This window comes from Castor canadensis, chromosome 4 (genome assembly GCF_047511655.1).
Source record: "Castor canadensis chromosome 4, mCasCan1.hap1v2, whole genome shotgun sequence".
Lineage (NCBI taxonomy): Eukaryota > Metazoa > Chordata > Mammalia > Rodentia > Castoridae > Castor > Castor canadensis.
The window spans coordinates 150,697,344-150,722,382 of record NC_133389.1 but is presented as its reverse complement, the minus strand read 5'-3'; the positions used below and the strand labels follow the sequence as shown (position 1 = coordinate 150,722,382).

The window sequence follows — 25,039 nt, the reverse complement described above, 5'->3', positions numbered from 1 at the left end:
AAGAGTTCAGAATGGTAGGTGCATGTTCTACAAGTGAAATTCATAGCTCTCCTTGTCTGTACGCCCTCCCAAAAGGAAAGAATGTGGCTACCAAATATGTTAAGGGTTGAGGATATTTGTATAGATTATTGCTTTCTTTCTTTCTTTCTTTTCTTTTTTTGCACTTTATTTTATTATTTTTTTTCTTTTATTATTCATATGTGCATACAAGGCTTGGTTGATTTCTCCCCCCTGCCCCCACCCCCTCCCTTACCACCCACTCCGCCCCCTTCCTTTCCCCCCCACCCCCTCAATACCCAGCAGAAACTATTTTGCCCTTATTTCTAATTTTGTTGTAGAGAGAGTATAACCAATAACAGGAAGGAACAAGGGTTTTTGCTGGTTGAGATAAGGATAGCTATACAGGGCATTGACTCACATTGATTTCCTGTGCGTGGGTGTTACCTTCTAGGTTAATTCTTCTCGATCTAACCTTTTCTCTAGTTCCTGGTCCCCTTCTCCTATTGGCCTCAGTTGCTTTTAAGGTATCTGCTTTAGTTTCTCTGCGTTAAGGGCAACAAATGCTAGCTAATTTTTTAGGTGTCTTACCTATCCTCACCCCTCCCTTGTGTGCTCTCACTTTTATCATGTGCTCAAAGTCCAATCCCCTTGTTGTGTTTGCCCTTGATCTAATGTCCACATATGAGGGAGAACATATGATTTTTGGTCTTTTGGGCCAGGCTAACCTCACTCAGAATGATGTTCTCCAATTCCATCCATTTACCAGCGAATGATAACATTTCATTCTTCTTCATGGCTGCATAAAATTCCATTGTGTATAGATACCACATTTTCTTAATCCATTCGTCAGTGGTGGGGCATCTTGGCTGTTTCCATAACTTGGCTATTGTGAATAGTGCCGCAATAAACATGGGTGTGCAGGTGCCTCTGGAATAACCTGTGTCACAGTCTTTTGGGTATATCCCCAAGAGTGGTATTGCTGGATCAAATGGTAGATCGATGTCTAGCTTTCTAAGTAGCCTCCAAATTTTTTTCCAGAGTGGTTGTACTAGTCTACATTCCCACCAACAGTGTAAGAGGGTTCCTTTTTCCCCACATCCTCGCCAACACCTGTTGTTGGTGGTGTTGCTGATGATGGCTATTCTAACAGGGGTGAGGTGGAATCTTAGCGTGGTTTTAATTTGCATTTCCTTTATTGCTAGAGATGGTGAGCATTTTTTCATGTGTTTTTTGGCCATTTGAATTTCTTCTTTTGAGAAAGTTCTGTTTAGTTCACTTGCCCATTTCTTTATTGGTTCATTAGTTTTGGAGAATTTAGTTTTTTAAGTTCCCTATATATTCTGGTTATCAGTCCTTTATCTGATGTATAGTTGGCAAATATTTTCTCCCACTCTGTGGGTGTTCTCTTCAGTTTAGAGACCATTTCTTTTGATGAACAGAAGCTTTTTAGTTTTATGAGGTCCCATTTATCTATGCTATCTCTTAGTTGCTGTGCTGCTGGGGTTTCATTGAGAAAGTTCTTACCTATACCTACTAACTCCAGAGTATTTCCTACTCTTTCCTGTATCAACTTTAGAGTTTGGGGTCTGATATTAAGGTCCTTGATCCATTTTGAGTTAATATTGGTATAGGGTGATATACATGGATCTAGTTTCAGTTTTTTGCAGACTGCTAACCAGTTTTCCCAGCAGTTTTTGTTGAAGAGGCTGCTATTTCTCCATCGTATATTTTTAGCTCCTTTGTCAAAGACAAGTTGGTTATAGTTGTGTGGCTTCATATCTGGGTCCTCTATTCTGTTCCACTGGTCTTCATGTCTGTTTTTGTGCCAGTTAAGTTATTGCTTTCAGTGTGAGGCCATTTCAATGAGAAGGGCTTTAAAAGGTCAATGCAAGGGCCCCATGATCAAGCTCAAGTCAAGATGCTCTCTTGCCCCATCTTTGGTGCTTTTCTGTCCACAGGATAGAGAAATGAGAAGACTGGGGCTGCTCTCAAAGGGAGGTTGAAGAGGTGAGAGGCAGGGCTGGGTATGTGCTCTTGGGAGGAATTTGGCATTCTCTCTTTGGCTCACCTTTGCCCCCCTCTGACTTCCTCCCAGTAAGCTAAGGGAAGAGGGCTTGAGGCATTGCCTCCCAGGGAGCTGTCCTTATCCTGGAAGGCCTGGGGTAGGGATTAAGCTCTACCAGTTAGGCAGAAACTCCTTTTCTTACCCATAGTTTAAGCAAAGGAATCTCCAGGGTATGCCAGTGCCAACCAATGTAGCTCCCAACCTCCCACCTCAGTGTGTGTGGGTATAAGTCAAAACTTTTCTAGAAGAGAATCTTGTGCTTGACTGAGGAGATTGCAGAAAGACTAATGATGTTTACTGAAACCCAATGTTCATATTATTTATTAATTCAAGGACTTGGTAGTTTGTTTAACTGAGAAGGTTTTAGAAGTTGAGAAAAATTTAAATGTGTATGTGTACGTCATTGTTGGAATTGACTTTTGAATGAGTATAAGGAATATTTTTTTCATTTTTCTCTTCAGACAGGCACTGATTAATTAGGAGTGAAGGAGTTAGTTGGTTTCAGGCAAGGGAGTGAAGTGTGTAGTTTTCTGAGCCTGACTGGTATCTTGTTCAAAGCCAGGGCAGTGCAAGTTCACCTGTCATACCGTGCAGATCACTTATCATCCCTACACTGCCCCCTGCTCACCACAGTTGTCTTTCCTAATCACATCATCTTTTCTAATTGCACAACACAGTTAATTTCCCTAAATCTCAGAGTGGGTTGTTGAAATAACTGTTTGGGCAATTTTGAGAGATTTGTCTGAAGGGGTACATGACAATACTTAAAAGAAATGGGAAAAAAAAAAAGAAACGGGGATTTGTGCTAGGAGACGTATATGGATGTTGATGAGTCTTTAATTAGCATCTTGACTCGTTTCTGGATAAAAAAAATCTATCTTGGTCAATGTTTTCCTGTATCCAGGATTGGGTCCTTTCAGTTTTTGCTTCCCCAGTGTTTTCTTACCCATTAGGTCGAGCCATATGAAATGAGTTAAAAAAATAGTGAAATCTACTGTCAATTTTATATGATGCAATCTAATATTAGACTAAGACGTCTAGTGATACACTGTTATTCACCCCTCCTATGCCCCTCCCCACCCCCATGTAGGAATACTTACCCTCCTCTTCTAGCAGACATATAGATTTATGTAATTTTGGTACTTGCTAATACTAATTTGATAATATTGGCATTTGTCTAAAACACTTGAGGAAGGAGTCATTTGACATCCTTGGGACCAAGAGGCTGAGTAAAACCCCAATCCATCTGGAAACCCTTTGATTCTTATTGGTGGGCTATGGTTAACCGGAAAGAGCAAGCAAGATGCAGATTTCATTGGCAGGCCCTCTCCCCCTGCCTCTGCTGATCCTGGCTCCTTTCTGTCATATTTTCTCACATGAGGGGACAGGGGTTGGAACTTTGAGGGGTATGGGTGTGAATCAGATTTTTTTTAAAAATTTTATTTAACAAAAGGGCTCAAACCTCTGAGCCAGGCTTGAGAAACACATGGCCAAGTACTCTGGTATTGACAAGCCTACAAAGACAACCCCCGCCCCCACCACCAAGATTCTGCAAAGGATCTCATATCAATTCAGCACCTGTGTTTTATAAAATGCAAAGGCTCTGGACCCTGAAATGGGTGCTAGAAATAACTCTGAACCAATGATTTGTAGCAGGCAGCAGCTGTGGGCTATCCCTTCACCCTTCACACCTGACATCATTAAATGCAGCCCTTCCTTCTGTATTCTCTCGCATGGCTTTCATTTATGCATCTCTATGGACTTCATTCTCAGTGAATTATCCAGTGTGAGTGGTTTTCTCCTGATAGATACAGATATTGGTCCATCCATCCATCCATTCTTCCATCCATCCATTTGTTAAAGACAAAAAAATGAAAACTGATCATAGATGCTTACCTTGGAGGAGTAGATTGCTTTGGGGTTTTGGGTTGGTGTCAGCAGGGACACATGGAACTCCTCAGGAACATCAGTAACTAAAGGGATTTTGTACTGCTTTGGACCACGAGTGTAGAGGACTCCTTCAGGAGAATACTTCAGCTCCTCTAGAGTATAAAGTCCAAGACCTTGAACAAAAGCCCCTTCAGTCTGTGACAGAGAAAAAAATGAAGCTCACTTTCTGTGCTTTGTTAAGACTTTGCAAATATCATCTAAGGATGTCATTCTTTTAAGTGACTGATTCTCTCTGGAGTCCAGGTTGCTACAGTGCTCTTGCAGATGAGCGATGACTTTTGAAATCCCCAGGCAGATTTTAGAAAAATGCCTGGACATGCTTGCAAAAAAAATTGCTTATTTTGAATGGTCTGATAAATCATTTGAATAATTGTGATTTTAAAAACAGATGCCTGATTCCCCTGTGGTCCAATCTCTGGAACAAGGTCTTTTTACCTCATGACCATTTGACCAGTGGAAAGATAACTCTTCAGCCCCTTTTCCAGGTACCAGAGTGTCCATTCTGGGAATAGCGACCAAGGTCTTGTATCTGTTATTTCTCAGAAGAGAATGTTCCAACAAATTTCTTTAGCAGTAGGCTCATATCCCAGCACCCAACCCCTTCCTTCCCTCATTCTGAAGACTAAATTCTAACATAATCGGAGTGTATTTTCTTTTAGTAGGTATTTAAATAGAATTTATCCCAACAAAAATTAGATTCAAGAAAAATCAATGGTAGGAACTATAAAAGTTATGTTGAAAGAAACCTTAAAACATTTTCTTTCTTCATATTTGTAATATGCTAAACTATTTGGATTCATTAAAATGAATACAATTGTGTGGTTCTTCACTGGTGAGTTAAAGCCCCCAAATTATACACACACACACACACACACACACACACACAGAGAGAGAGAGAGAGAGAGAGAGAGAGAGAGAGAAAGAGAGAATATATATAGAGAGAGTGAATATATAGATATTCGCTCTTATGATCCCTGATTCTCAAATAGTTTTAACTACCACTTCTCTTTGGATCACTCCCAAATACACATCTGTAGCTCAGTCCCTGAAGTGTAGATTTGGACACCTGGACATTCAGTGCTCTTCTCGACACTTCCTGAAGTCAACAAAGCCAAGTTAAACTCATACTTCTCTCTCAGAAGTGTGAACCCTTTTCCATCCTTGGGACCACCATCAACATTGGGTCTCCACACTGGAAATTTGGGATCTATTCTTTTTCTCCCAACCACTGCCTCTTTCTACCAATCCTGGCCAATTGCTGATTTTACCTCCCAAGTATTTCTGAATACCTGTTTCCTCTTCCTCATCCCTCTCTCCATTGCCTTAGTTTCCACCTCTTCTGTTTCTTCTCTGACTATAATGAGTTCCTAATTGATTCTCAGGCATTAATTCAGTAGTTCCCTTATTCACTGTGGGTACCATACACTCTTGAAAATTTTGTTGAAAACACAGATTTCAAGCTTTACTGGATTCCCTGGGTTTGTAAGGGATATATCTATGCAACCCATAAACATTTGTTGAATGAATTTATGGTTTTTAAGGATTCTCCTTCCATGTTATTAAGTGTAACAAATGAAAAAGAAGACAGGGAAATAATTTTAGTTAAACTAGAACTATTTAGTGGTGCCCAGAAAATAGAAGAGAGGGTTGCTTCTTTCAATATTTTTCTAGACCAGGTACAATATTATAAGATTAGTGTATGAAACATTCAGATATTAAGTCATTGATAGAATAAGGTGTGTCCATACCTGTCCTATACCCACAGCAGGATTTATACTGAAAGAAGCATCCATAACAATGTCAGTTCTAATGTTCTGTAGAAATAAAAAGCTCAGATAGTTACAGTACCTCAACCATTTTATAAACATTACGAATTTTTTTAACAGAGGTTTTTAAAAATTTTTTATTTATTTAATTTATTTTTATTATTCATATGTGCATACAATGCTTGGGTCATTTCTCCCCCCTTCCCCCACCCCCTCCCTTATTCGCCCAAGTCCCTCCCTTACACCCTTATCCCTTGCTACCAGGCAGAAACTATTCTGCCCTTATCTCTAATTTTGTTGAAGAGAGAGTATAAGCAATAATAGGAAGGACCAAGGGTTTTTGCTAGTTGAGATAAGGATAGCTATACAGGGAGTTGACTCACATTAATCTCCTGTACGTGTGTGTTACCTTCTAAGTTAATTCTTCTTGAACTAACCTTTTCTCTAGTTCCTGGTCCCCTTCTCCTATTGGCCTCAGTTACTTTAAAGTATCTGCTTTAGTTTCTCTGCATTGAGGGCAACAAATGCTAGCTAGTTTTTTTGGGTGTCTTACCTATCCTCATATCTCCCTTGTGTGCTCTCGCTTTTATCTTGTTGTGTTTGCCCTTGATCTAATGTCCACATATGAGGGAGAACATACAATTTTTGGTCTTTTGGGCCAGGCTAACCTCACTCAGAATGATGTTCTCCAATTCTATCCATTTACCAGCAAATGATAAAATTCCATTGTGTATAAATACCACATTTTCTTGATCCATTCGTCAGTAGTGGGGCATCTTGACTGTTTCTATAACTTGGCTATTGTGAATAGTGCTGCAATAAACATGGGTATGCAGGTGCCTCCTCTGGAGTAACCTGAGTCACATTCTTTTTGGTATTTCCCCAAGAGTGGTATTGCTGGATCATATGGTAGCCTCCAAATTTTTTTCCAGAGTGGTTGTACTACTTTACATTCCCACCAGCAGTGTAAAATGGTTCCTTTTCCCCCACATCCTCACCAACACCTGTTGTTAGTGGTGTTGCTAATGATGGCTATTCTAACAGGGGTGAGGTAGAATCTTAGTGTGTTTTTAATTTGCATTTCCTTTATTGCTAGAGATGGTGAGCATTTTTTCATGTGTTTTTTTGGCCATTTGAATTTCTTCTTTTGAGGAAGTTCTATTTAGTTCACTTGCCCATTTCTTTATTGGTTCATTAGTTTTGGGAGAATTTAGTTTTTTAAGTTCCCTATATATTCTGGTTATCAGTCCTTTGTCTGATGTGTAGCTGGCAAATATTTTCTCCCACTGTGTGGGTGTTCTCTTCAGTTTAGAGACCATTTCTTTTGTTGAGCAAAAGCTTTTTAGTTTTATGAGGTCCCATTCATCTATGCTATCTCTTAGTTGCTGTGCTGCTGGGGTTTCATTGAGAAAGTTCTTACCTATACCTACTAATTCCAGAGTATTTCCTACTCTTTCCTGTATCAACTTTAGAGTTTGGGGTCTGATATTAAGGTCCTTGATCCATTTTGAGTTAATATTGGTATAGGGTGATAAACATGGATCTAGTTTCAGTTTTTTGCAGACTGCTAACCAGTTTTCCCAGCAGTTTTTGTTGAAGAGGCTGCTATTTCTCCATCGTATATTTTTAGCTCCTTTGTCAAAGACAAGTTGGTTATAGTTGTGTGGCTTCATATCTGGGTCCTCTATTCTGTTCCACTGGTCTTCATGTCTGTTTTTGTGCCAGTACCATGATGTTTAACTGAGGTTTTAAAGGTGATTATAAAATTCCACAGCACAGTACTATTTATGGTAGAGGTCCAAAAAGCGTCAAATATTACCAGTTAAAATATGTTTCTTGGAATAAATAAAATGAGAGGTTAGTGGGTAAGTAATGATTATAGAATTATTGACATGGAATCTAGTAGAATTTTTAAAGTTTACTCATATCATCTTCCTATAAAAATTGAAGTTGCAAATTAGCACCTTAATCAGTCATAATATTATGTAGCCATTTGACATAATTGTTATGGAGATACTAATGTGGAAAATGGGTACAATAGCTTATCAAGTAAGAAAAGGCTGTAAAATTATATGCACAGATAAGAATGCATGCATAAAATTTTGCAAAAAAATGGTGGAAGTAAATATACCAAAATACCCAGTATGCTATTTTAAAGTAATAATATTGCAAAAGAGTTTTAAGAGATATAGCTTTTATAATAAAATTATGTGGTAGAGGTTATCTTTAGCTTCAGGATCAATAAATAAGTACCATTTATTATTTACTTTGGATAAGACATTCTGCTAACACTTTATAAAGTATCACACTGAATTCACAGAAATGCCCACAATAGGTTCCCCCCCACCCCGCCACACATTAGTTTTTTTTTTTTTTATTTATTTTTTATTTTTTTATTATTTTTTTTTTTCATTTTTCTTTTATTATTCATATGTGCATACAAGGCTTGGTTTATTTCTCCCCCCTGCCCCCACCCCCTCCCTTACCACCCACTCCACCCCCTCCCGCTCCCCCCCTCAATACCCAGCAGAAACTATTTTGCCCTTATCTCTAATTTTGTTGTAGAGAGAGTATAAGCAATAATAGGAAGGAACAAGGGGTTTTGCTGGTTGAGATAAAGATAGCTATACAGGGCATTGACTCACATTGATTTCCTGTGCGTGGGTGTTACCTTCTAGGTTAATTCTTTTTGATCTAACCTTTTCTCTAGTACCTGGTCCCCTTTTCCTATTGGCCTCAGTTGCTTTAAGGTATCTGCTTTAGTTTCTCTGCATTAAGGGCAACAAATGCTAGCTAGTTTTTTAGGTGTCTTACCTATCCTCACCCCTCCCTTGTGTGCTCTCGCTTTTATCATGTGCTCATAGTCCAATCCCCTTGTTGTGTTTGCCCTTGATCTAATGTCCACATATGAGGGAGAACATACGATTTTTGGTTTTTTGAGCCAGGCTAACCTCACTCAGAATGATGTTCTCCAATTCCATCCATTTACCAGCGAATGATAACATTTCGTTCTTCTTCATGGCTGCATAAAATTCCATTGTGGAAAAAAATTTGGAGGCTGCTTAAAAAGCTGGACATCGATCTACCATTTGATCCAGCAATACCACTCTTGGGGATATACACATTAGTTTTAATACACTTTTTTTCTTTCAGAGCTTTGCTTCTCATGTCTGTTCCTTACTTCTGGTTTCTTTCATTAAGGTTGGTGGCTGAGAAATGCTTTTAGCTTCTATCAGAAAAGGTTTTGGAAATCTAGGCTGACAATTATCTCCTTTAGAAGATATTTCTCCATTGTTTTTTGGAGTCTGCTTAAAAGAAGTCTTGCACCTATCTCTTATAAATAACTTGCCTTTTCACATTTGTAGCTTTTAAATATGTTATCTTCTGTTACTACAAAGTACCTAGATGTGGTTTTATTTTTAACCATCTTGGTCACCACTTGGTATATACTTTGAATTTTCTACCTCCTTCAATTCTAGAATATTTTCAGCTACCATATGTGATGTTTAATCTTAATTGTCAACTTGATTGGATTGAGAAATGCCTAGATTAGTAAAGCACACCACTAGGGTATTTGTGATGGTATTTCCAGAGACAATTTGATCATGAGGGCTTTGACCTATGAATGCATGAAACCCTTGGTGGATTCATAATATAATGGTGTTTGGGGAGGTGGTGAAAGGTAGTAGGTGGGCTCTGATGAAGGAATTCCATCACTGAGGACTTGTCCTTGGGAGTTATATCTTGCTCAGGTCTCTTCCTGTATCCCTCTCTCTATTTCCTGTTGTCATGAGGTGACATGTGGCCTCTGCCATGTTTCCACCACCGTCATGTTCTGCCCAAGTGCAGAACAACTTGGGCAGAAAAGCAACTATGGACTGAACTTTCTGAAACTGTGAGCAAAAAAATCCTTTCCCTCCTTAAGTTGTTTAAGTCAGGTATTTTGGTCATAGTAAAAAAAGAGATGTCTAATACATCATCTCTTTGCCATTCCCTGTATTTTACCCTTCTGAAACTTCTATTAGACATATCCTAAGGCACTTCAGTTTGTCCTTCACATCGCCTTTTCTGTTTCATGTTTTCATCTCTGTATCTTGCTGGGTCATGTTCTCAGTGACTTCCTCAATTTGGTTTTCGATTCATTAATTCTCTTTTTGACTAGGTTTGGTGTCAACATTTCTAGCTTCTGTGACTATGTTTTTTTTTTATAATAAAGATATCTTATTGGTCCTTTGCACACATACATATTCATAGTCACCAACTTTTTTCATATCCTCTTGTTTTTGAAAAAAAAAACATTTCTTTGAGGTGTGTGTGTGTGTGTGTGTGTGTGTGTGTGTGTGTGTGTGTTGAGACAGGGTCTCACTCTGCAGCCCAGATTGGCCTTGAACTTATGATCCTCCTGTCTCTGCCTTCTTAGTGCCAAGATTATAGGCATGTACCACCATGCCAAGCTCATATCAAGCCCTTAAATACATTTATCTTAAAGTAATTTCAAATTGCTATATTTATCTCATGGCATAAATTATCTCTTTTGGTGAATTTCATGGATTAGTTTTTCCTTATGTGCTTTCAAAGTTTTACTTTGCAAGTGCATCCTTAGTGGAGTGTCTTTTATTTTCTCTCCCCCCACCATTCTGGTCTGGCAGTTTTGTGGTTGTTGTTATCTGGTTCTTTGGTTTGGAACCAGGGCTTCTATTAGCAGCTCTGGGCTCTTTTCTGTGGGGATAGGCTGATGGATGAGGCATCTCCTAGTTTTCAGGCTGCAATTGCAGCTTTCCGCAGACTCAGGAATGGCTGGGAAGCTCTGCTTCCCCAGCCCTTATTTTTTTGTAGTGAACAAAGCTCTATTCTTCCACTGTGGCATGGGTAGCTTTTAGTACCCATTTACTGAAAGAGCTGAATTACTGGCTGCTTTTGTCTGTCTTCTGTCCTAGAGTCTGGTGGTCTGAAGGCTTTGGTGTCCAGTGGGTAAGAAAACAAAGACTTAGAGTAATATCACTACCCCAAGTAGTGCATGGCACCTCAGAGCAGTCCATGTAAACTAGATCCCATAGCCTGGGAGAAGGTGTCCCTAGTGTTCTGTACAGAGAAGCTGCAGGATCTGAACTAGCAGAGCTGGGGATCAAGTTCCAAATTTCCATTAAGACATTGACTTCCCAGCAGTGGTCCTATTACCACACATGGAGAGCCCATTACAGCCAGCTCTTTGGTAACTTATTCTTATTGGACATTGGTATATTGATGGTTTGCCATTTGGGGTGGAAACTCTGATTTTTGAGTCTTTTTTATACCATACAGTTAGTGAAACTTTGACAAGTCACTTAACTTCTCTGAGTCTCAGTCTTCTCATCTGCAAAATGAGAATTCCTAGCTCATGGAATTGCTTTGGAGATCCATGAGCTAACTTACTAGAAAGGTTGTTGGTAATTACAAAAGGATACAAAAGCAAATTTATGAAGCATAATTATTATAATAAAATAATATTGATGCACTACAGATAAAGCTAAAAATTCACTAATTCAATGGCCACTTATTGAATATCTAAATTTTGCCAGGCACTGGGAAAGACGCTGGAAAAATAAAACTAAGTGAAACATGGATCCCAAGGTAGGAATGACCATTGCTCTTTTCTTTTCACTTCCTCACTATTCCATCACGAAGTGCCATTCATTTTCCATCTGAAACATGTCTTGAGACTGTCCCATCCTGCTGCTACTCCTCTGATTTGGGCACTCATCCTCTCTTGCTTAGATTATTGCAGCAGCCTCCCAAGAGGTCTCCCTGCCTTCTGGTTCTGTGTTAGTCCTGCCTTTTCCTAAACTCACCCTCTACACAGTCCCCATATTGATCTATATAAAGCACAGGTTTAGCTATGACTTTTTTCTGCTGAAAACTCTTCATTGGCTCCTCATTCCTAAAAATTAAATGCCAAATGTGTCAGTGGGGTATTCCTTGTCTTTCCCTTTCTGAGTGGTACCACCCCCGACACAGTGCACTGGCATTGCTGTTTTCTCTGCATAAAAAAAAAAAAATCCCATCTGCAACCTCTTCTGCCTTTTTCTGCCTATAGGACTTATTTTCTAAGTCACTTTCTCCAGAAGCATTCTCTGGCTACCTCTCTACCTCTTGTCCACCTCAGGTTGAGTTAGGAAAAATGCCTAATAGAATTCTGGCTTGAGCTGTGTTCAAAATGTGAAGATATTTGATGTATCACTTCAAGCAAGGTTATACCACTTGAATAAATCAGGGCCAACACTGGGTAATCACTTTTCCACAGGCTTGCTGGTACAAAAATTATTTATTAGATATGTGCTATGTGATAGGCAAACAAAGGTAAGTCTCACCATTTTTATTACAAATTTACCATATCAGTTGTATGATATTTGCCACTTACCTTGTAAGCACCCCTTAGACAGTCAATTTCAACCTCTGAACAGGCAGCTCCAAAAACAAAATAAGGACAAATGTCACCTTCTCCCTTCTCCCAGTCCATGTGAACTTCATAGCCCCTGAGAAGATAAAATACAGTCTGTGCTCAGGTTCATGGGATTTGCAGTGGAGCTTTCTCAAGACTATGAAATTGAGAGAAATGAAGAGGTTTCAGAGGTAAACTATGCCACAAACACAGAATGCTGTATTTTCCAAAGTTTTACCAAGCACTAAGAGCAGAGGTGAAGGGACATTGTCCCACCATAAGTGTGACCCGTTTCACATGTGGCATTTCTACAAAAGTCTTTTGTAGACTCTTTTAGACTTTTAACCTTAAGCAAGTGGAAAAATTCAGAGTCTAGATATCTATACAGATCTGTATATATGTGTGTATTGTCTATCTATCTATATCTATCTATCTATCTGTCATCTATCACCTATCCATCTATCTTTTTAAAAATATACAACATCATGTTAAATAATTGCAATTGGGAAAAGAAGGAAAATCCAAAATAGTTTGTTTTAAAAATTATCTTGTTGGTTGTTGGCAAGTTCCTGTGGCATTGAGCATGTGTTTTTCAGGAAGTGAGGCTAAAATGAATTCAAATGACAGTTTACCAGATTCAACACACAAACTGCCGCAGGTTACAAAAATTTTGGTACTTTTTTTTCCCTTTAAAATTGTAAGTCTGGACCACCTGGAGAAAGTTGCTCTTATAAAATAATAATAATAATAATTATAATAGGATTGGGTAATTTACTTATCATTTCCAACTTGAGCATCTAACTAGTGAGACTTCTTTTTCCCATAAATTCTCCATTTCCTTCCTTCCTTTTTTCTTTCCTTCCATCCTTTTGTTCTTTCCTTTTTCTTTTTCCTCCTCTTCCCTCCCCTCTCTTTCCCTTTTCTTCCCTTCACTTCTTTCTCTGTCAAGCCCTTCAACTTTTCTGACATGTGAGACCAATGGAAGCTGAGCTTCCTCAGTTGTAGTTGCTTAAGTTCACACCCTTTCTCTGGGTGATTGACATTAAGGATGGTCTCCTGATTCAGCAAGATCCAGCCTATCTCCTAATGTGAGGTGCATCTCTACAGACAGCACTAGGATACGACACTACCCTCCAAAAAGCCTGAGAGAGGTGCCCAAGTACACTCATATTACAAGAGCAGAGTTAGTTTTTTTTTTTTTGCTGTTTTCAGTGAAATCTCTCTGTTGCTTGTTTGGACAAACTCCCTCTTCTGATGTACTTGACTCAACTCCCAATGTTATTTGTATGAGGTTTTGGGCATGTCAGGCTTTACTCACAGCTTTAAAAATGACCCCCCACCCATGCATTTGACAAGAGAAAAGGGCCATAGAGGTAGGATGTAAGACAAGATTTTTGGAGAGCCAAAAATATTAGCTGGGCATGGTGGTGCATGTCTGTAATCTCAGCTACTTGAGAGGTGGACAGCAGGAGGATCACAATTCAAGGCTAGTCAGGGGAAAAAGTTAGCAAGACCCTATCTTAACTACAAGTTGGATGTGGTGGCATGCATCGATGTGGTCCCAGCTATGCAGGAGACCGTAGGTAGGAGGGTTGAGGTAAAAAACATGAGACCTTAATAAATAGTAAGACAAAAAAGGGCTGAGGACCTGGCTCAAGTGGTAGAATGCCTGTGTAGGAGGTGTGAGACTTTAGGTTCAAATGTTAGTACAGCCAGAAAAAAAAAGAAAAAAGAAGTATTGGGAAGTACCAAATGCTATGTTTTATTAAGCATGCACACTGAAAGGCAACAGTTCTAAGTCCATGGTGGACAGCATTAAAAGCTTTGCAAAAATTCCCTCTTTCCTGAGTTGTCCACAGTACACACAAAACCATTAATATGAAACTTGCAAATTTGTGGCTGCTTTATGTGTAATAAGGCATGATACACAGGAAATTATGAGACTCATCTTAAAATATCTACCTTCCTGTCATGATAACATAGCATCTCTCTCTCTAATGAAAAACCTTCCAATGAAAATTAAAGGAAAAAAATAACAGACTTAATATTTAAAATGTAAACAACTGAGCACACCTTTCCAAAGATTCTTTCTGTTCTTAAAAGGCAATAGCTTTAGGACAGCATTAGACACCTCTTACCTAAAATATCCAGTGGCAGAGAGACTAATGCTTTGAGTAAAAGCTTCATTAACCTGCAAAAGAAAGATATTTTCAAAGGACAAATATACAATTGGACAAAAGCAGCAAAACACAAGAATTCCTGCCCTCATTTCCCCATGAATATTTGAAATGATGTGTGGAAAGTAGCATTTGTAGTCTTTATCAAAGATGATTTTCAAATCTTGATCAGTATGACAGCTTCTTCTTGTAAGAACTGCATTGCCTTTTTTTTTTTGCACCTACACATTTTTAAAATTGAACTGGATGGCATAGGCCTACCTCCTTAGCTAATCACCAGCTATCTACAAAGTTTCATTTGTGAATGAATAGCATTTAGCACCTCCAGATGAATCAGAGATTTCTGTCCAATAAGATCCCATTGCAAGGTGCATTGTTGATCCTTTACTTTCTTGCATAGGTGTTACTTGGGAGCTTGACAAAAGTACAGACTTGGAGGTTCACCTGAAACTTACTGAATCAGAATCTGCATTTTAGCCAGATGATTGGGTGGCACTCACTGCCCTGTGTTGGGTAACAGAGAAAGAAGGCATGTGGGATGCAGCAAACTGTGGAACAGTTGCTTCCCCAAATGACTCCAAGGACCTCTGCAGGCTTCAGCTACACCTGGTACTCACCCACTCTTCCCAGGTGCCATTAGGACTCTGGCTGATGATGGGTTCCAGGCGTTTCATGAGGGTCTGGCAGGCATTCTGCAGGTTGGAGAGGACAGCGGAGCACAGAGAATTAAAAGATGAGGTCTTCCAAACACCACTGTTTCTCTCCCTGCACCAATCACTGTACTCTCCCTTCCTCAGATGTCTCCTATGTGGTTTGTCTCCATATTGGGCAAGGATCAGGTCCTGGTGTCCCCTGTAGAAGTGGTGCTGAGGTAGAGCTTAGGGGGCCACCCCAGGAAGTGAGAGAAGAGACCAGAGGGAGGCTAGGTAGAGGGCAAACCCCATTTGCCCGGTTCACCCGAAACAGCTCTGTTTATATTTGTTTTATGTCAAAGTTCCACGTAAGATTTACTGAACATTTTGCAAAGCTATGAAAAACACTACCCAGGGCAGCAAAGTCAAGAATTGTTCCTAATGAGGCCCAGAGAAAGGCAGCCTGGTGTGGAAACACAGCGTTTGGATCCCTGGGGCTGAACAGCACTGCTTCTGTTCAGCGTTTGAGTGGCTTTTGCTCTCCATGCCTTGGGGACCTCATCTTTGACCTGAAGATATCAGCACTAGGTGACCATAACACCCTATTTGGCTCAGTCCAATCCCTAGGAACACTTGCTGTCTTTGTGTTAATATCAATGGCTCTCTTTGCTCTCTGAGGAGATGGATGATATCACTACCTTAATGCAAAGGGTTGTCCTAACTATTAAGTAAGACTAGATAACCACAGCACTCACTGTTAGCTCAGTTACTTTATTGTGGAAGCACTGCTTAAAGTGGAGTGGTGGGGGAAGAGCCAGAGCTCAAGTGGCTACAGTACCATTAAGTAACCCCTGGCATTGGTATCAAGGTCAGCTGACCAAACCAGGGAAGTCTGTCCCCTTTCAGAGTGGGCATTTCACTTGCCCTCTTCCAGATATCAGGCCCCTCAGCTCAATGAGACCTCTGTTCTCTGTCCTGCCAAGAGAGCAATCTGTGGAGATCTTTGTTGTCATGTAAGGAGGTCTTTTATGTAGGAGCTTGTTGTGACTTTGTCCTGCTCAGGTGTGAGTGAAATGGCAAAGATATAGGAATAGAACCGACTACATTCAAGGCCTTCAAAGAGATGACCTCCGTGCTTTAACACAGAGCTCAAGATGTAACAACCTTATCTGAGGATTCTCCCTGAGCCCCTTCCTTGTGTGGGTGCCCACACCAGCCTGGGAAGGACTGGGTCGTATCACCATCCACATGTCAGAAAAGAGGCAAGATTGGCTGCCCTTGGGAGGTTAGGATCTTAGTGTGTTCTTAAATTATATTAAAGAAAAACAGACTTTATGCTGCTAAACAGTACTCTGGTGCTCACTCATTGGGGTGGAACTGAGAGATACTAGAAGATGGTATTTTCCCTTCTTCTTTCTGACACTCTTGTGAAGGAGCATCAGGAACATTTCCCAGACTAAAAAAGTGGGTTCCTTGGGAAAAAGGTTTTGAGACACAGAAGGTGGCTGGGAGTTGGTGAGTCATCACCTGCACAGCTTTTCCATTGATGTCTGCACCAGTGGAGGCTGCGGTGGCAATTGTGTTGGGCACTGTCACAGTGTTCATCTCCCCCAGGTATATGTAAGACATTGGAATTTTTAGCTCATGGGTGGCCACCTGCCCAGGAAAACAGACACATGTACTAGTCCAGGCTGAAACTGGGACTATTTAAGCCTATAGCAAGTTCTGTTTTAAAAAGTAATAAGAAGATTTGAAAATCTGTGATTTGAGTAGATACATTCAAGTAAAACTCATAAAGAATTTTAAACCTCTTTCAAATGGTAAGTGCTTCTTTCTCCCCCAAACCTGTCAAGTGCCAGGAGTCAGGAAAGATCCCCCAGTGCCATATGGCAGGGCTTAAAGTAGGCTTTACTAGGGACAGGGTAATTTGCAGTGACAAAGCACAGATCCATCATATTTTCATTACCCATGGAGAAGTCTTCTGGACAAGTGGCTTGGGTCTACATTCTAGAGAAGGGTTCCCTGATTCTACTATAGGTTCCTATTTTACAGAGTGAACACAAGGAAGTTGAATTTTTGATGGGGAAGGAGCAGGTTGTTTGGCACCAAGAAGTCTGAATTTGGTGTGCTGCTTATATACGGCAGTTGTCTGGGAATGCTGGCCACCCAGCTTCTGAGCTTTGGAGCCCATGAGAAGTTGTGGCTGCTGCAGTCAAGGGAAAGGAGCCACTGATCCTTTGGGAAGCTGAGATTGGGTGAAACCTCTCTCACTGGAGAAGGGAGGTGAAGCCTTCGTCCTGAATTCCAACTGGCTCATTGCCAGGTAATCCAGAATGAGCAACTAGGGAGACTTGTGGGCATCTGATCATTGCATCACAAAGCCCAAAGCTAATTTGTCTGGCAATATTTTATAAAGCCTAATTTTTGTTGATGGAAAAATTGAAATAATTTCTCTTACCTGTATCATTAATACCTTATCCCAGTTCAATTCCGCCATGAGTAACTAATACAGATCCAACTGTGTAGATGTGAACCAGAGCAGCAGCCTGAAAATTGAATTAGAAATCTGTTATTCCTGCCATTTGTATTTGATATATATTTTTTTTGATAGTTTTAGGGATCAAACCCAGGGCTTTGCACATGCTAGGCAAGGGCTTACCACTGAGCTACATCCCCAGCCCTGTTCTTGAATATTTGACAGTGAGACAGTCACAAATGAAGTACTCAAAGTCACTGAAATAAAGCTAGGTTTTCATTGCTACAGGGCTAATGGATCCTCAAAGGTGTGTGCCATCTGAGGACAGCAAAGGTGCTGCCCTTAGGAAAGCCCTAAGTATATATCTTGTTAGAATGTAGTCATGCACTGTTACATTCTCCACCCTTCTCAGTAGCATTAACTAGTTATACTTCATTTGCCTACTGGGCATTGTCCTTTTTTCTGAGTCTTTTCTAGTGTGAACTTGAATTCAACTAGCAGAGTTGCTCACTCTGCACAGAAATAACAAACTAACCTGAGCTGTTAGTAACTAGTGGAATCTGGTGCCCACTGAACTTTGTTGGCCATAATTTGTCATTTGGGGATTGACATTCTATCCTAGTGTATTCTTTCTCTTTCCTCTTCTGAGTGTGTTATTCCTGATTACTTCTGGGAATTAAACAGCAGGCAAAGAACCACAGAGGAAAATATAAGAAACAAATCTTCATTCATCCACAATTTCATTGCCCACATGCCTTTCTTATAAGAAAAATTGATAAATGCTAATATAAGTCTATAATCTTTTAATTGCAATTCTGAATTCCAAAACTTCTGAAAACCTGTCTGGTACAGAAACTTAATTGAATCTTATCCAATGAAGTAAGGTGCATAGTCTTTTTTAAAAATCTTACTTAGTGAGCCAAGCACAATGGAGATCATCTCTAATTCCAACACTGGGGAGGCTGAGACAAGAGGATAGAGAATTGAGGCCAGCCTAGAACACATCATGAGAACTTGTCTCAAAATAAAAACAAAAACAAACAAAAACTTCACTTAGAGTAATCATATACTTCAATGCAGACAAATCACCATTCTTGAATCTAGTGTGTTGCCCATACACTATATGATAAATGATGTATTATGGATCATAAACTTTTACATCTGGCCTCAAAGGTTCCATAGGAGGGAAAATGAGCACCTGTATGTACCTAGTTAAGAAATCAAACTTTTCATAAAGATACAAGGTAAAGAGTGAGTGCTTCATTGTCCACACATCAGCCCAGACCCTCTTCCTAAGCGAAATCAATCATCCATTTGTTTCAATTCCTTTCAGAACTTTTTATGAATATTCCATAACTGTGATATGATTTTTACAAAAGCTGTGATTGGATAAACACTATTCAGTTCTTGATTTTTAAAACTTAATCTATCTTGGGTACTTTTCTGTATCAGCATATATAGATCTACTTCCTTGGTTTTAATATTTGCCTAATATTCCATCATACATATGTGCCATAATTCATTTAAAAAGTTTCCAAATGAGGAATGTTTTGTGCAGGCTTTTGTTTTGCTGTTTGCACTCTTGTAGCAATATCTTCCAACAATGAACATCATTGCATATACTGCTTGGCAAATACATTTTGAAAATTTATTTTCATCAATAGATTCCTAGCAGTGATAGTGGGTATGAAGGGTTTTGTTTTTGGAAGAGGTAATTAATCTAAAATTAGGTTGTGGTGATGGTTGCACAGCTCTATGAATAGACTTCAAACTATTGAATTGTACATATATTTTCTTAAGATACCTGACTGAATTGTACATCTTAAATGGGTGAATTTTATAAAATTTGTTAAAAAACTCCTAGCAGTGTAAGTGGCCCTACTCTACCATGTACTTACTGCCCTGAGTCTGCCAATTGTGCCAGGATGGAAACAATTCCATCTGACCTCTTTGGGTAACAACCAGTCCCACCATTAAGGACTGCATCACACTTTCTTTACCTTTCCAACATTGTCAGACAAACTTTCTAATTTAAAAATGCTTCCGGATGTTTTGTGTTATTTAAGTTCTGTGAGGCTTGTTTTACTATTCCTGCTCTGCAGATGAGGAAACCAAGATGAGAACTCGAAACCTGTCAGGGTCACACACTCATTCAGTATCAGATGCATGTGCAAACTCTGAACTTGTCACCTGGACGAGGTCATGGGTCAATGAGGAGGTGTTGGAGATGCTGTGCTGAGTTTAATACTAAGTTAGTTTCAATTTGCTTTATTCAATAGGGAAGGAAAAAAGATAGTAAGTGGGAGGTGAGAGGATCATTCTTACACAAAGATGTTATGACATCATAAACCTAACATCCATTTATGTATGTGAATGTTTCCTTAGTATTATTTGTGCAAAGAGAAAGAAATGGAAGGATGTACCCCAGACTACTAACATTGGCTCCCTGGTGGCTGGTGGTGGATATGGAAAGTGGGGGGAGGCAATAATCCCACCTCCACTGAAACAAAAGAACAAAAAAGAACATCTTTTTCAAATGTATTTGTAACTAAACACAGCAAGTATAAAATGATGGCAATTGTATAAAATTATATAGGTATGTGCATATTTGCATAGAGAAGTATAGAAAAAGATATTAACAAAATATTAATGGCAGTTTTCTCTACATAGTGGGCTTCCAGATGATTTAAATTTTTTTCTTGAAACTTTTTATATCATTAAGAAATTTTGTTGTAATAGTAAGCACATATTATTTACAGAACCACAACCAAAGCAATAAGGTTATTTTCATTAAGAAAAGAATATTGATCACTGAAATACATTGTAACAATTATCTCTGAAAGGAGGTATGCTAAGCAGCCATCTGTGTGGTTAGGGGTAAATAATGCTTGGTGTCACCTTGTCTTGTAGGGGTGGGACTCTCAGTGGTGTCACAGGTTCCTAAACCAGGAAACATAGATATTTAGGTACTACCTCTAGAAGTCCCTCATTAAATAGAGATTTTACCAGATGGGTACAATTTGTGACCTCAGGCTATCATCTGTAAGAGCGGAGCAGAGAATGTTTTGAGCAAATAGAATCCTGGTCAGGTAAATTTGGAGAGGGGTTGATAGGAATGTTCTGGGAAACAGGGCACATCAGAGTTAAGCTGAATTTGAATTTGCTTGTTTGTGGTACTGGGGTTTGAACTCAGGGCCTTGCTCTTGTTAGGTGGGCACTCTACAACTTGAGCCATGCCACCAGACCCTATGAATTTGAATTTTAGAAAAGCTAAATTAGTCATTCTCTTCTCTGAGCTCAATGGTTTCTTTCAATCATAGTTTGGGGTGTGGTTAAACACCTGAAAGAAATTTGCTTGCACAGGAAGAATTATGTCTCCAAATCACCCATTGGCAAGGTGCAAAGAGAGCAACAGAATTGCTGAAGCTGGCATGTGAGCCAGCTCCAGGCAAGTTAATGCCCTGGAGTTGCTTCCTCTGCCAGGGCTACCACGGGAAGGTAGTTGCTGGAAGCATGAGAAGTTACTTCATAGTCTCATCTCTTAGACAAGGAGCCCATGAATATTCAGTGTGGGAATGTTTAGCTATTTTCATCTGTTTTTTCTTCTAATACAACCCTGTAAAACTCTATTCTTGTATAACATTATCCTAAAATCCCACTAACAATACTCTAACAGCTACTTAGAAACTACTTTTGCTGAAAGGCACTGATGCCTCACTTGGGCCTGAAAATGTCCAAAGGGTAACTAAAAGCAGGATAAAAGCTTAGCATCCCAAGCTTTACATTTGTCTCCTTTACTCTGAGTCTCTCTCCTCTGCAATCACATTGGAATCCAGGAAGGATAGGACTGATTTATAGCATCTTGTGACAAGAGTTGAAATTGCCCCCAGATAACAATGACTTTCTAATTGTGACCATATTTCTCCCCTCAAATGATGACAACTTCTCCAGAACCTCTCAATAATGTTCAACCAGACCACACTTTTCCTGGGACTGCTTAATAATTATACATACCTTTCTTCTCCTTCTACAACTTTTCCTCTACTTAAATCTAAAGCTCCCGCCTGTGCTGTGAAGATGGGGTGAAAGGCTTCCTTTCCTCTTCCCACAGCATGCCTGTGCTGCACAATAAATCTTTCTCTGCCTTTCACCACTACTCATCTTTGATTTTTGTGTGCTGGGACAAGTGGCAAAAACTGACATGTGGAACCTCTGAATTTGGGCCTTTGGTCTTGAACTTCCACTTTGATTACATTTTCAGGGCTATGACTGCCTAATTATGATTTCAAAAGACTCATTATTAGCTTCTGACTACTTTCACACTCCCAAGGTGAAATATGTTCCTTGAAATAGCTATAGATATTTTGCCACAATATGTTTGTGTGTTCTGGGTACGACCCAGTGATTCCACTTGTCCTGTGTAGGAAGGACCATACAGCTCTAACTTATTGCCCTAGAACTTGTAGAACAGTTTCAAGGAAATTACAAAGAAAGACCTAACAAAAATTCCATCACTTCTCATTCATATAACAATGTATCTATCTACCTATTATCCATCCAACCAACTATCCATCCATACAGATATGTGCTTGATTGGGGAATAAACAGATAACTAAGACAAGGGCCTATCTTTTAGCCTAAAGTGAGGAGCCCTAAAGGGAAATCAGTAATTTTGGCACAGTAGAACTGTAAGAGTTAAGAAGCAAGAGTGGGTAATATAGGGCCAATGTTATAGGTCAGAAACTACTTTCAGAAGTAATGCTTAAGGGTTACACCAAAACATAACAGATATTAAATGAGACTGTGATTTAAGGCAGTCCTCAGATGATCTATAAATTAGACCTGTGGCATTTTCCTTGTAGGGGCTTCTCTGTTATCAGCACTATTCAACCCATAGCACCATAGCCACTAAAGCCAAAGAAACAAATCTGCCAAATCAGTACCACAACCTCTGGAATTGCTTTTACAATAAGCCCTTGGATTTTTTTTCAGTCTTACAAGCATTTCTGAAAATTTTACCTGATAATAAAATGTCTTGGGATATCCAACTGAGAATTTCATTGGGATAATTGCAATTCCTCTCTTCTTCCAGAAACTCTGTTGGTTAAATTCCTCTACAGCTTTTTTTCTGCTGTAGTATGAAGAATTTTCCATACATTTTTGCCAGCATCTTATCAGATTCCTTGGATCAAATTCTTGCTTGTGAATTGTCCTATCAATCGTCTTGTACATGTTTAACTCTCTAACCTGGTGGATTAAAATGCCACACTTCACAACAAGATCCATAGAGAGTGAGTCCCAAATAGAGATTAGCTGTAAAATATTATGGAGCCAGCATGAAAATAAAGCATTTAAGAGACAATGTCATCTTATGAACTGAAAGACTGTGCCCTTATCTATTTAAAGATCCCCCCTTTTTTTTGGTAATCAGTTCCTGGTACCTTCTCTGGTGGTAAGTGGCATTTGGTTGTCACAGCGGTCATCCATGTCTCTGTTACAAATGCTGCCTGGGGAAAACCGAACCCCCTGAAGGCTGTATTGGATGGTAAATTGGTCTTGCAGGCCTGGCCTCGGACACGCAGGTTGGGGATCTTATAAGCATTTTCCAGTTTGAGCAAGGCATATTCTATTACCTGCAAATGTGCCAAGGGGAAGAGTAGATTAAAATAATGAAATATGGATTGATGTCACCTAAAGTAGGCACTCGTCAAATTCCTCATCCAGGTAGGAGAAATGACAGCCTCGCTGAGATGTATTACTCTATCCAATTCTCAACACCACCATGAAGAGGAATCTCAAAGTTCCCTGGCTACCTACCTGAGGGACTAGCTACTTAATTTTACATTATGTGGATTTCATTTATACATATGTATGTCCATATTTATATGGGTAGATAAGGGATATTTCTAAGGACTGGAGGTAAAGCTCATTGTAGAGTGTGTGCTTATCATGTTCAAGACCCTGGGCTCAATCCCCAGCACAGAAAGAAACCCAAAAGGTACTTCAGTAATTTATGTTCTGTATTTGGTGGAAATAGAAATTGCTTAACATTAGCTTAAGTTAACATTAAAAAATTCTCTGATACCCCCAAAATATTATGAGTAGTATGAATAGTCAGACTTTGCTTTCTTTAGGTCAGAGACTCCAATTTCTTTACTATTTCCTGGGGTCTTTTCCATTTTTTCCAGCATACTTAAAACAGGAAAACCAAGGAAACCCAAAGTGTTTGATAATTACCTGACCAAATTCCAGATGGCCCTCTGTATCTGAGGTTTCCATATCTGAGAATTCAACCAACCTCCCATCAAAAGAGTTAGAAAAACATTCTGTCTACACTGAACATGTGTAGACTCTTTTAATGTTATTCACACAATATAGTATTGCAACTATTTACACTGTATTTTTTTTTGGTGGGACTGGGATTTGAACTTAGTTCTTTGCACTTGCAAAGCAGGCACTCTACTGCTTGATCCACACCTCCTATCCACTTTGCTCTGGTTATTTTGGAGATGGTGGTTTCATGAACTAGTTGCTTGGGCTGGCGTCAAACTGCAATCCTCCTGATCTCAGCCTCCCAAATGGTTAGGATTACAGAAGTGAGCCATTGGCACCTGTCTTACACTGTATTGGGCTTTATAAGTAATCTAGAGATGATGTAAAACATATGGGAGAATGTGTGTAGGTTATATGCAAATATTATGTCATTTTACTATAAGGAACTTGAGCACCTGCAACTTTTGGTATCTGCAAGGGAACCAGTCCCCTCTGGATAGTGAAGGACCACTGCATTTTGGTATCAGTGGCATAGAGTGACTCCTGAATGTGACTCCTGAATCACTGACTGTGACTCCATGAGGAAAAAAGAACTGACAGAACAGTCCTGCCAGATGTGTATAGTCATTCTCAGCTTTTTGAGCAGGTGGGTCCAACAACTCTTTGCTGGGTCTCAGGACAGCATCTTCTTCAAGGCGCTATAGAAATATTTTTTTTTTTTAAAAAAAGTCAGAATACATTAATTTTAAGAATTAAAAACAAGTAACTTTATGTATCATGAAACCATAAGAGGGTCATGAGAATTCCATCAGTAAGTGGAGCAGACTGTGGATTCTTACTCTAGGGCTCCTTGGTAAGCAAATGCAATGGGTGGGTGGACTTTCCTCTGCTGAGATGAGAAAGTGGAGAAAAGACAAGCTCTGAAGCTTCTAGAATAGGTGGAAATGTTTAATAAGAACAGAGGAAAAAGCCAAATAGGTCAGTGATATATCCATACCTACTTTTTGAGTGACAGGGGCTGTAGGAAGGACTCCATGTGATTTTGTAACATAAGGCACTGCATGGATAGCTCTGGACAAGAGCCTAGATGAGGCCCAGGATCTGAGTGGGAGAGTAGGTACTGGGGATTGTAGGTAAAATGTTTCCTGTAAGCAGAGGAGAGGTTTGCCTGGGATAGTCCCAAAGCCCTGGCTTCCTTCCAGAAGCCAAGAGTGCCCTTCCCTGACACCCACACACATAACCTCCTTGCTTAGGCAGAGGATGTTGGGAAGAAAGGAGAAAT

General features: G+C 39.6%; 1 protein-coding gene across 1 annotated transcript in view; it reads right to left on the bottom strand.

The window, feature by feature from the left end:
* LOC141422709 (aldehyde oxidase 3-like) overlaps positions 1 to 25,039 on the bottom strand; it is a 109,949-nt gene that overhangs the window by 12,742 nt on the left and 72,168 nt on the right. The window contains 10 exon segments of the mRNA XM_074072308.1: positions 3,962 to 4,150; positions 5,764 to 5,829; positions 12,179 to 12,293; positions 14,338 to 14,390; positions 14,994 to 15,068; positions 16,536 to 16,664; positions 17,059 to 17,186; positions 17,467 to 17,554; positions 22,504 to 22,731; positions 22,926 to 23,117. Of these exon segments, the coding sequence (XP_073928409.1) occupies positions 3,962 to 4,150; positions 5,764 to 5,829; positions 12,179 to 12,293; positions 14,338 to 14,390; positions 14,994 to 15,068; positions 16,536 to 16,664; positions 17,059 to 17,186; positions 17,467 to 17,554; positions 22,504 to 22,731; positions 22,926 to 23,117 (1,263 nt within the window).